The sequence below is a fragment of the Myodes glareolus genome, chromosome 8 (genome assembly GCF_982192425.1).
Source record: "Myodes glareolus chromosome 8, mMyoGla1.1, whole genome shotgun sequence".
Classification (NCBI taxonomy): Eukaryota; Metazoa; Chordata; class Mammalia; order Rodentia; family Cricetidae; genus Myodes; species Myodes glareolus.
This window is the reverse complement of record NC_142033.1, coordinates 107,772,434-107,784,933: the sequence shown is the minus strand read 5'-3', so window position 1 is coordinate 107,784,933 and position 12,500 is coordinate 107,772,434. Positions and strand designations below refer to the sequence as shown.

General features: G+C 51.2%; 1 protein-coding gene across 2 annotated transcripts in view; it reads right to left on the bottom strand.

Moving 5' to 3' along the window:
* Atcay (ATCAY kinesin light chain interacting caytaxin) overlaps window positions 1-12,500 on the bottom strand; it is a 26,102-nt gene that overhangs the window by 3,802 nt on the left and 9,800 nt on the right. For both annotated transcript variants that reach the window (XM_087909350.1, XM_087909351.1), the window contains exons 4-10: window positions 5,347-5,568; window positions 4,013-4,198; window positions 3,728-3,830; window positions 3,279-3,410; window positions 2,774-2,860; window positions 2,016-2,114; window positions 1,551-1,586 (exon numbers count right to left, since the gene is read on the bottom strand). In XM_087909350.1, the coding sequence (XP_087765476.1) occupies window positions 1,551-1,586; window positions 2,016-2,114; window positions 2,774-2,860; window positions 3,279-3,410; window positions 3,728-3,830; window positions 4,013-4,198; window positions 5,347-5,568 (865 nt within the window). The remainder of the gene's footprint in view (window positions 1-1,550; window positions 1,587-2,015; window positions 2,115-2,773; window positions 2,861-3,278; window positions 3,411-3,727; window positions 3,831-4,012; window positions 4,199-5,346; window positions 5,569-12,500) is intronic.

Genomic DNA, 12,500 nt, shown 5'->3' with positions numbered 1-12,500 from the left:
TGTGGCAGTGGGGATGGCCCTGGCGAGGCCAGTGCTTTACCAACTGAACTACGGTCCCAGGTCCATGCTTGGGAGGTATGGGTGGTGGGAGAAGAAAGAGATACACAGAGCCCGGCTTGCTGGCTCGTGCCTCCCATCCCAGCACTGGGGACACTGAGGCACGGGATCCGAGGCCAGCCTGGGCTGCCAAATACCTTGTCCCAAAGAAGAAAAGCAATGGGTCTCTGCACTAAGGAAGAGGCCACCAGAGTCTGGGGGAGACTAGGCGGGGACCCACTGGGCTGCACCCTCTGCTGTGGGGCCTTTCCCATGAGGTCCCTGGACTATGACCCGGTCATAAAAAGGACTTTAGCTCTGATACCACGCCAACACGGATGGCGTGGGAACATGGAGCTCAGCAGTTTTAATGGGACATTCGGGAGGACTGGCATGGCAGGACCCACTCCCAGGAGGTCCCGAGAGCCACAGAGACGGGGGTCTTGGGGGTGAGGGAGCACCGAGAACAGATGGAGAGGGAGTTAATGTGAGATGGGGTGGAGCTTCTCTGGGATACGGAAGGTTCTGAGGGCCTGGTGGGGAGGGCACAGCCCTGTGACTGGGCTCTGCTGTGCCCAGCTGCAGACTGGGATAGGCAGGGGGCAGAGTTTTACTCACTGACTGTTAACTGTAAAGAAATTTAAAGACGGATAAGACGGTAGAGAGAGACAACAGAGAGAAACTTACAGGTGCCTCATCCTGGTTCCTCCAGGTCTGAGCTTGGGCTGCCAGTGTGGCCATGTCAGTGTGGGCTTAGGGACAGCCTGAGCCCCCGGGTGTGGCTCGTATTGTTATACAAATGTGAATTCTGAGGTCACCCCTTTGTTCTCTGTGCTGAGTAAGGTCCTCAAACTAAATCAGGGAGGCAGGAGTCGGTGAGCTGGCTCAGTAGGTAAAGGCGCAAGCCGCTGAGTCTGGCAGCCCAAGTTTGATCCCATTTGATGGAAGGGGACCTGGCTCCCCTCAAGTGACCTCCACATGTGGGCTGTGGTTTGCACACACACACACACACACACACACACACACCACAGATAAATAATATCTGATGGATGACCAAGGCAGGGTGTGAATCCATGGCTGTCTCCATCTGAAAGGCAGGTCTCCGGGTGTGGACGAGGTCGTGTGGACCCCTGCGTGTGTCTGTCATTGTTCCCTTCCACCCAGGGTCCTGGGTACTGAATCCAAGCTGTCAGGCTTGGCAGCAAGCCCTTTTACTAGCCAATCCACGTTTTTTTAAATAGGGTTTCTCACTGAGCCCGGGGTTCGCTGATTCAGGTAGGCTGCTGGCCTGCGGGCCCCAGGGTCCCATCTCCAGTTCTGTGATTACAAATGGGCACCACAGGCCTGGCAGGTTACATGGGTACTGGGGATTTGAATTCAGGTCTTCACACTTGCCCGCATTAGTTTTTCCACTGAAGGCCGAGCCAACCCAGTGGGGACATGAGTTGCTCTCACCAAGCGGAAGCCACCAAACCGTTACCCCTCAGATCCCTTGGGAGCTGTGCTGCACTGACCTCTCTCTCTTGGCTCTGAGTCTCTGTTCTTCGTACCTGAGGGAAAGAAAAACACATGCAGGGAGTCAGACACGGACACGGCTGCCAGGACCACGGAGAAAAGGGGAGGGCGGGTGCCAGGGATTGAGGACTGAGCTTCAGTGGGGACTGCTGAGCTGTGTGCTGAGATGCAGTTCAATGTGAGCGCCTGTGAATGTGTGCAGTACCCGCGGGGGGCCAGAAGAGCACATCGGGTCCCCGGGCATGCAGTACCCAGAACTGGAATCAGGGGGCGGGGTGAGCCCCTTGTGGAAGCTGGGAACCCACTGGACCCTCTGCAGGGGCAGCTGGTGCGCTAACCGCTGAGCTGTCTCTCCAGCCCCTCAGTGTAAGCAGCAATGGAAAGGAAGCCACTGGGGGGTGTTTCGTGGCCGGAAGCAGTGTTGGTGGCACACTGCCTGCGTGGGGACCCCGAGGGACACTCACTGCAGGACACACTCGGGCAGCTGCACGTGCTCCATGGGGATGAGTTGCTCCAGTTCCTCCAGGCTGTGCACGTACTGGATCTTACTGATGAACTTGACACTGGCGGACACAGGAGGGCAGACAAGGAATCACCAGGCAGAGCCCAACCCGCCAACTTGCCCATGCTGGCCTGGAACCCTCCTGCCTCAGCACGACTGTGATGAAGCGCGAACGCCCCATATGTGTTCTTTTTAGAATCGTTTTCCTACGTTTCTTTACTGCGCATGCGCGAGTGAAACACGGGGCCACCTTGAGGGCATCGGCTCCCTCCATCCCACAAGTCCACATGTGGTCGTGGGGATTGAACTCCAGGTTGTCAGGGCCTGGCAGCAAGCTCCTGTACTAATAGAGTCGTCTTGCCAGCCCTTCAAATGTATCCTTCTAAATAAAAAGCAGAATTCTCTGCCGAGCCTGGTGACGCCTTCCATTCCGGCACTCATGGGGCTGAGGCTGAGGCACTCATGGGGCTGAATCGCCATTTCAGCACTGACATGTACTACACAGGGATGCACAAGGGCCAGAGCAGAAGGCTCTATTGTGCAAGTGTCAGGACATGAGTTCAAATCCACAGCATGTGCATAAAACACCAGGCGTGGTGCTGGGGAGGCTGAGACAGGAGGATCGCGGCTTTTGGCTGCATCAGTGAGTCTTGGGGGCCCCCAAACCAAGTGGTTGGTGGAATTGCACCGACCACAGGGCAGCGCCCGGCGGGGTCCCACCTGATGAAGGGCCGGGAGATGGCCAGCACGGTGCGGATGAACCATGAGGGGTGCACAATGATCAGAGACTTCAGATTCTTCCTCAGTCTGTGTGGGGAGACGAGGACGACACTGTCACAGGCTTGGGGCACAGGGAGCCCACCGGGGATAAGATGTACCCGCCATCCCTCCACAGTCATCCTCACAGCGTGTGAATTTGGAGGCCCTGGGACACATCAACACCAGGCAGCAGTGTGGTCCTTCAGACACACTGACAGAAACAATACAGTTTGGGCGCAGGCTGGACTATTACTCAGCCGTGAACAAGAAAAGACCCTCTTTTCTGACACCTCTAGAGAGGGCGGCCCTTGAGGATCAATGCTCTGAGGCGTGGATCAGACACGGAAGGACATGCAGCACGGTGCCTCCCTCTGCAGGGGTCCCTAGAGTCTTCCTCAATCACCAGCAGATACTGGCAGGACCCTGCCTGACGCTTCCTCCCTCGGTGCCCTCCTCCTCCTCTCACCTCCTGTCAATCATGTGGTAACACTTCTTCAGCCAGCCGATGCCGGGCATCCTCCTCCGGGGCGTGGCGCCGTTTAGATACACGATCATGTAGTCTTCAGCGACGAGCAGTTCCAGGCTGCTGATGACGTACCTGCAGTGGGGGGACGGTGGGGCACCGAGAGTGGGGCCCGCGTGGGGCTTTCCTGCAGCCCTGCCGGGCCAGGCCAGCCACATCCCAGCAGTCTGGAAGGGACCTGGGCCTGAGACGCCACCCAGGGCCCCGCCTCCATCGCCAGCGCCGCCCCCCCCAAGACAGCAGAGAACCCCAATTCTTCTCTTCTGAGCTCCAAGGGCCCCCATCCTCTTCCTTGCGTGGGTTTTGGAAAACGCTTTGTAGACCAGGCTAGCCTTGAACTCATAGAGTTCCCTCCGCCACCTCTGTCTCCCTAGTGGGGGCTGCTGACTTACAGGAAGAGATTCTCCATGATGTAGTGATAGTCGGGGGAGCTGCTGTCTGGGAGGAAGCAGGCTGCGAAGACGATGATGGCGTTGAGGCCTTCCCCATAGTACCCTGGGAAGGAGGCATCCTGTGAGTGTCACGGTAGCCCAGGCTCCTCCCTGAGCAGCGTCACCCGGTGGAGGGGATGATGCCCACTGTGCCAGCCCCTGCGCACCCCAGCTGGACAGGCCCCCCATTAGGAGAACCACTGTCAGCAGTGACCTCGTGGGGGCGAGGTCGCAGGGTGCACACACCTCCGTGGGTGACCACCTTCATGTACGGCCGGATCATGTGCAGGTCGATGCGATGCTCCTGCTCCCCGATGATGACAGTCCGCCACAAGCGACCGTTGGCCGCGCTCCCATCGTCTGCAGCGCTGTCCCCAAACAGGTCCGCGCTGTCTCCGGGCATGTTTTTGGCAGTGGCCACTGGGGTGTCGTCTGCAGTGGGGGGTGTGAATCCAGCGTGAATCCAGCCCTCCCCCCCCCCCACGAGGGTTAATCTGTGAATCCTGGGAGCTCTGGGAACACCTGAGGTGAGCTAGCCTGGGATAACCGCCCTGAAGGTGGTGCCGTCCCGTCACCCAGGAGCTGAGGCCTCCCTGCCACGATGGTCTGCAGCCTCCAGCGGTCAGTCAGAATAAACCCGTCTCCCCTGGTTGTGTGTGTGTAAGGTTTGTCGCAGCCACGAGAAAAGTGGTAACCACCTGCCTGCTCTGCTCTGGCCACACCGACCTCTCCTGCCGGAAGCCCTCCATGATTGCACCTGAGCTAGCAGCTGACCACCCCACTGACCCATCCCAAACCTGCTGTTTCCCTTTTCCCTTCCTTCCTTCCTTCCTTCCTTCCTTCCTTCCTTCCTTCCTTCCTTCTTTCCTTCCTTCCTTCCTTCCTTCCTCTCTTTCTTTTTTTCTCTTCCTTCCTTCCTTTTTTTTTTTAAATCAAGCGTGATGAATGCTTTTAATCCTGGCACTCAGAGGCAGGTGAGTCTTGTGAGTTTTTCTGAGGCCAGCCTGGGCTATATAGTGCGTGTCTCCAAGAAAAAGCAAATAAATAATAATGATAAATGAGATTAAAATGGCCTCCCAGCGCATGACCCTCCCTAGCTACCTGCTAGGACTGCTTGAACCCAGCTCATTCCTCCTCCTGGGCCCTGCACGGTGCTGAGCACAAAGATTCTGCCCCTGTACGTGGGTCACTCGCTGACTGATGTCTGAGGATGTGTGTGGCCCTGGCAGAGACGGGAAGAGGCTAGGGAGGGACAGTCCTGACATGCGCACATCACTCCTGGTTTAGGTGGGCTTCGCGCATGCCTATTTCCAGACCCTCCTGTGGACGTCTAGTTCCCTCTGCCCACCCCCACCCTCGCAAGCCCGTAGGTAGGGTCCCTCTAAACCTCGCTGGGCTGTGAGAATCCTGTGACAACAGAGTTCACACAGATCACAGGTCTGTGGGACCAGACACTGTAGGTCCGAGGGCCAACACCATCTCCCGGAGCTGTAATGCGGGGGGGGGGGGGGGACAGGAAGCTGACGAGGAGGTGGCTGGAGAGAAGCCAGAGGGGGACAGGGCGGGGACCCCACCATTACCTTCCCACTCAAGCTCATTGCCGTTTCCCAGGAACTCCAGCGAGTCCGTCTCGTCTGGTGTCTCGATGTCGTCCACGTTGATGTCCAAGTCATCTGGGGTGTCCAGGAAGTCGTCGGACAGCAGGGAGCCCTCGCTCTGGTCCAGGGAGATGTTGATCTCTGGGGCCACCAGGGTCTTTCTCTTCCGATGTGCTCCAACCAAATTGAGGGTGGAGGGAGGAGCTGCCGGGACCCGCAAGTGTGAAAGATCGCTCGCACCCCACCCCCTCCAGACAGACTCTCCGTAGCCCAGGCTAGCCTCCGATGTACCAGAATGCCTCTCGTGTCCCCCTCCCCAATGCTAGGTGAACCTCTGCCCATGGAGCTCAGCCTCCGCGATGTGACCTCTTTCTCGGGAAGTTTCTGTCCCACACCCACGTGTTGTCCCTAAACCCAAGTCCATCCAGAACGAGCTCAGTGCGTCTGGGTCTTCTGAGAGAACCAGAGAGAGAAGTCACCCCGGGGTGTCACAACTGAGAAAATGCCCACCAGACTGACATGGGAGGGCTGAGCCACTGTGGGTGAGGCCACCCGGGCAGGGGTCCTGAGTGCTGTAAAAGCAGAATTATCACCAGAGAGGCGCCATTCAGCAAGTGGTGGGAACAGACGCAGACCCACAGTCCAGCACTGGGGGAAGCTCGGGACCCCGAAGAAAAGAGGGAGGAAGGGTTGTGAACACCACCAGAGGGGTCAAGGACACCACAAGAAAACCCACAGAATCAACTAACTTGGGCTCATAGGAGCTGAGAGACTGAATCAACAACCAGGGAGCCTGCATGGGACTGACCGGCACTCTGCATATATGTGACAGTCCTCGTGTAGGCCTCCTAACAGTGGAACAGGGGCCGTCTCTGACATCTCTGTTTAGCCCTGACTGTCTGGGAACTCGCTCTGTAGACCAGGCTGCCCTTGAACTCACAGAGATCCGCCTGCCTCTGCCTCCCGAGTGTTGAGATTAAAGGTGTGCGCCACCACTGTCTCCTGACTCTTTTACTGACTTTGGGGGTCCTACTCCTCATACTGGGCTCCCTGGACCAGCCTAAACATGCTGGTTGGTGCCGAGTCTTACTTGTTTTACTACGGCTGGCTGATATCCCCGGGAGGCCTGCTCTTTTCTGCCGGAAAGAGATGAGGAGTGGATCTGGGGGTGGGGAAGACTGGGAGGAGACGGGAGGGAGGGGAGGTAAACTGCTGAACTTGAAAAAGAAAGTAAGCAAGCTGAAAAGCCATGGGGAGCACCCAGGGAGCAGCACCTCCCAGGCCTCTGCTTCAGCTCCCGCCTCCAGGTTCCTGCCCCAATGTCCCTCGTGGCGACCTGTAACACAGAAGTGTAAGCCACACAAGCGCTGTCCTCCCCACGCTGGTTTTGGTCTCCATGTTTGCCTCAGTCACAGAAAGCACACTAGGACAGCTCCCAAACGTCTGATATGGGCAGCTTAAGAACAACAGGGGCCTGACCCCGAGTCTGTGTGCTCAGTGAAGGGCCAACCACAGCGCTCTAGGGAAACCTCCTCCACAGTCACTGCATGGACCCACGCTCCCAGAGGTCTTCATACAAGCCTGTCATCCCACCGAGACACTGAGGCAGAGGCAGCCTGGCCTTGACAGATCGTAGGACTGAAAAACTTTTTCAACAATCAGATGACTCTGCCTGGTGGCTTTATTCTCAGAGACCTCGTGTTGGACACAGAGAACTGACTCCCATAAACTGTTCTTTGAAATCCATGTGTGACACCCAACAACCCACAATACACACCTTGAGGGTGTGGTCCACCTAGAATCCCCCAGTGAGGGGCTGGGGGCGTGGTCAGCATGGAGCCCCACCTAGAATCCCCCCAGTGAGGGGCTGGGGGCGTGGCCAGCGTGGAGCCCCGCCTAGAATCCCCAGTGAGGGGCTGGGGGAGTGGTTAGGGTGGAGCCCCGCCTAGAATTTCCAGAGAGGGGCTGGGGGCGTGGTCAGGGTGGAGCTCCCTACTCCTCAGTGCAATGGCCTTCTGTTTCATTCCTGGTACTAAGGAAAACTATGTAAGACTCATTACACTCCTCTCTTGTCTCTTTCCCTTTAACTACCTAGTCTCTGCAGAGTCAGTCAGAACTGCCTCTTTGGGAAATAAAAGTAAACTTTCTAAGAAAATTCTAAGCGAGCCACCATCGGTGCCACCCACTGAGGAAAAGGTTTTGTTTTTAGGTCTCACGTGACTGTGCAGCGGAAGTGTGTCCACCCCCCCCCAACATCAGGGTGTGAGTGATCACTGTCGCTGAGGGTCACCCTGCGAATCCAGGGTTGCAACCCTCTGCCTCCCTCCCAGGAGTGGGTGGAGCCTCCGGATCCATGAGGTATGCTAAAAGGCTACTGACTTTTCCCACCGGACAACATCAAAATCATGGCCCAGGGTCACATGTGGAGGTGACGCTCATCACCAACAGCACAATGGGATCAAAGGATGGTATGTGAGGTAAAGGGTGTTATCGTCAAACCTTAACATTAAATAACTGTGTGTGTGTGTGTGTGTGTGTGTGTGTGTGTGTGTGTGTGAGAGAGAGAGAGAGAGAGAGAGAGAGAGAGAGAGAGAGAGCAAATTTGAATTTGCCTAAAAAATAAGTATGTTAGATGGAATTTGCCTTCAGAAATGGTATTTTTCAAGCATCATGGTGCATGCCTTTAATCCCAGTAATGCAGACTCTCTGTGAGCTGTAGGCTAACCTGCTCTATGGAGCAAGTTCCAGCTCAACCCTGCACAGTGAGACCATGTCTCAAAAAAATGGTATTTGCTCCAACACACATGGGGAAAAAGGTTTTATTCTATAAAGAAACACATAGAAGGCCCTCGAATGCATGCCTGTCACCCAGTACTTGGGATGTGAAGGCAGAAGGATCAGGAATCCTGGGTCATCTTCAGCTACATAATAAATTTGAGCTAGCCTGGGCTTCATGACACCCTGTCTCAAACAAACAAACAAACAAACAAACAAAAAATAGAGAGGTTAAAAAGATGGGAAGAGAACAAGATCCACCAGGAGCAGAAGCCAGGAGCAAACCCAGTCCCAGGACATGGGCGGATCAGGACTGACCCAGTGACCAGATTCAGACAGCGATCTCCACCGGAACAGGTACAAGAGAGTAACCGCTGAGCTAGTGAGCCAGAGCCAGAGACTGCCGAGGGTCCGGATGTGAATCTGAGACCTTCAAGGGAGTAGACCTAAGCAAACGTGGGTCTGGGCGAGAGTCTGGGGCCTCCCAGGAACTAGACCTAAGCCAGGTACTCTGTGGGTTCGGGCATTGGTCTGGGACATCAAAGGGAATAGGTAGGAACCTGGAACCCCTGCGGGTTGAGCACGAGTCTGGGGCCTCTGAGGGAGTAAGCAGGTCCTCTGTGGGTTCAGGTGCACTGAGCCTGGGGCCTCTGAGGAATTAAGCAGGTCCTCTGTGGGTTCAGGTGCACCGAGTCTGGGACCTCTGAGGAATTAAGCAGGTCCTCTGTGGGTTCAGGTGCACCGAGCCTGGGACCTCCGAGGCAGTAGACCACAACCAGAAACCTTTCCAAGTCCAACAAGGGACTTCTGCAGGAGGGAATCCAGACCAGGACTTACAGATACAGGGCGAAGCTGGTAGCCCAAGCCAAAGTGGCCCTGAGGCAAGGAACTCCACCTTGGGCATCAAATTCCACCGGAGTGGAACAGAACTAGCACCTAGGACAGAGAGAGCCAGAGGAAACAAGCTCCACTGGGAGCAGAAGCCAGGAGCAAATCCAGTCTCAGGACACTGGCAGACCAGGATTGAGCCAACGATCAGACTCAGGGTCTGCGATCTCCACCAGAACCAGAGTGGGACAGAACCAGTTGCCTAAGACACAGAGAGAACAAGCTCCACCAGGAGCAAACCCAGTCCCGGGACACAGGTGAAACAGGACTGAGTCAGCGACCAGATCCAGAGTCAGAGTCAGCGATCTCCACCAGAACAGGTCCAACACCAAGCCAGGGACTTCTGCAGGAAGGGATCCAGACCAGGATTTACAGAAACAGATCAAAGCCAGCAGCCTAGGCCAAAGTCGGCCTGAGACAGCAAACTCCAAGGGAGCAGAGCAGGCACAGGAGCACTGAGCTATCTCCAGGAACAGGAATAACCAACGGGGTAACTAGAACTGAGACACTGACTGTACCACTAGGAACAACCATCTCACCTTGGGATTCACTGGCACCTAGAACATTATTCAACAGAATCTCAGACATCCCCAACCACACCTATTAGAGGAAAAGATGAGTAGAAAAGGTAAGATCACGTGCTACACCACAAAGAGCAATACAACACCAGTAAAACCTAAAGACCCTACAACAGCAAGACCTGAACAACCAAATATGGATGAACCAGAAGAAAATGATCTAAAAAATAACCTCAAGAGACTGTTTGAAATTCTTAAAGATGAAATGAGAAATTACCTTAAAGAAATGGGGGGGGGGGGGCAAAAAACGGTAGATATCAGCAAATCACTTAAAGAAAACCAAGAAAAAGAACTAAAACATATAAAACAAACTATTCAGGACTTGAAAACTGAGTTAGAAAAATAAAGAAAACACAAGCTGAAGGAATTATAGAAACAGAAATGATGAGAAAAAGATCAGGAACCACAAATGCAAGCATGAACAACAGAATACAAGAAATGGAAGAGAGAATCTCAAGAGCTAAAGATACAATAGAGGAAATAGACTCATCAGTTAAAGAAAACATTAAATCTAACAAAAGCTTAACCCAAAATATCCATGAAATATGGGACAACAAAAAAGGCCAAATCTTAGAATAATAGGTATAGAAGGAGAAAAAGTTCAACTCAAAGGCACAGAAAATTTATTTAACAAAATCATAGAAGAAAACTTTCCCAACCTAAAGAAAGATATGCCTATGAAGATACAAGAAGCTTACAGAACACCAAATAGACTGGATCCAAAAAAAAGTCCTCTTGCCACATAATAGTCAAAACACTAAACATACAGAGTAAAGAACGAATATTAAGAGCTGCAAAGGAAGAAGGCCAAGTAACATATAAAGGCAGACCTATCAGATTACACCTGACTTCTCAGTGGAGACAATGAAAGCCAGAAGGTCCTGGTCAAGCATTATGCAGACATTTAGAGACCACAGATGCCAGCCCAGACTACTATACCCAGCAAAACTGTCGATCACCATAGAAGGACAAAACAAGATATTCCAGGACAAATCTAAATTTCACCAATACCTAGCCATACACAAAGTACTAGAAGGAAAACTCCAACCCAAGGAAGATGGCTACACCAACAAAAACACAGACAATTGATGATCTCATTACAGCAAATCCTGAAGAAGAAAAACACACAAATTAACATCACCAATGATGAAAACTAAATTAACAGGAGATAGCAACCACTGGTCATTAATATCCCTTAATGTAAGTGGACTCAACTCACCTATAAAAAGGCACAGGCTAACAGATTGGATACGAAAACAAAATCCATCCTTGTTCTGCATACAAGAAATGCATCTCAACCTCAAGACAGACATCGTCTCGGAGTAAAAGGTTGGGAAAAAATATACCAGTCAAATGGACCTAAGAAACAAGCAGGTGTAGCTATTCTAATATCTAACAAAATAGACTTCAAACTAAAATCAGACAAAAGAGACAAAGAAGGACATTTCATATTAATCACAGAAAAAAATTCATCAAGAGGAAATTTCAATACTGAACATCTATGCCCCAAATACAAGGGCACCCTCATATGTCAAAGAAACACTTCTAAAGCTTAAATCATATATTAAATCCCACACACGAACAGTGGGAGACTTCAACACTCCCTCTCACCACTGGACAGGTCAGTCAGACAAAAAAAATGAACAGAGAAATAAGAGAACTAACAGATAATATAACTCAAATGGACTTAATAAACATCTATAGAATATTTCATCCAAACATAAAAGAATATGCCTTCTTCTCAGCACCTCATGAAACCTTTTAAAAAATTGGCCACATACTCAGTAACAAAACAAACATCTACAGATACAAAAAATTGGAATAACCCAATGTACCTTATCAGATCATCATACTTTAAAACTAGAATTCAACATCAATACTAATTCCAGAAACCTACAAACACATGGAAATTAAACAATGCTCACCTGAATCATCAATGGGTCAAGGAAGAAATAAAGGCGGAAATTAAAGACTTTCTAAAATTCAATGAAAATGACCACACAATATACCCAAATTTATGGGACACAATGAAAGCAGTGTTAAGAGGCAAGTTCATAGCACTGAATGCCTACATAAAGAAGCTGGAAAAAAAACTCACACTAGTGAATTAACAGAACATTTGAAGACTTTAGAACAAAAAGAAGCAAACTCGCCTAAGAAAACTAGATGACAGGAAATAATCAAATTGAGAGCTGAAATCAACAAAATAGAAACAAAGAAAACAATACAAATAATCAATGAGAGAAAGAGTTGGTTCTTTGAGAAAATCAACAAAATAGACAAACCTTCATCCAAACTAACCAAAAGACAGAGAGAATACCCAAATTAACCAAATCAGAAACAAAAAGGGGGACATAACAATAGACACAGAGGAAATACAGAGGATCATCAGGTCATATTTTGGAAACCTGTATACCACAAAATTGGAAAACTTAAAGGAAATGGACAACTTTCTGGATAAATATCACTTATCAAAATTAAATCAAGACCAGATAAGCAAACTAAACAGATCTATAACTGCTGAAGAAATAGAAACAGTCATCAAAAGTTTCCCAACCAAAAAAAGTCCAGGACCAGATGACTTTGACTCAGAATTCTACAAGACTTTCAAAGAAAAACTAATACCAATACTCCTCAAGTTGTTCCACACAATAGAAACAGAGGGAACATTGCCAAACTCTTTCTATGAGGCTACAATTACCCTGATACCCAAATCACAGAAAAACATTACTAATAAAGAGAATTATAGACCAATCTCACTCATGAACATTGATACAAAAGTACTAAATAAAATACTAGCAAATCGAATCCAAGAACACATCAGAACCATCATCCACCATGACCAAGTCGGCTTCATTCCACAGATGCAGGGACGGTTCAACATACGAAAATCTG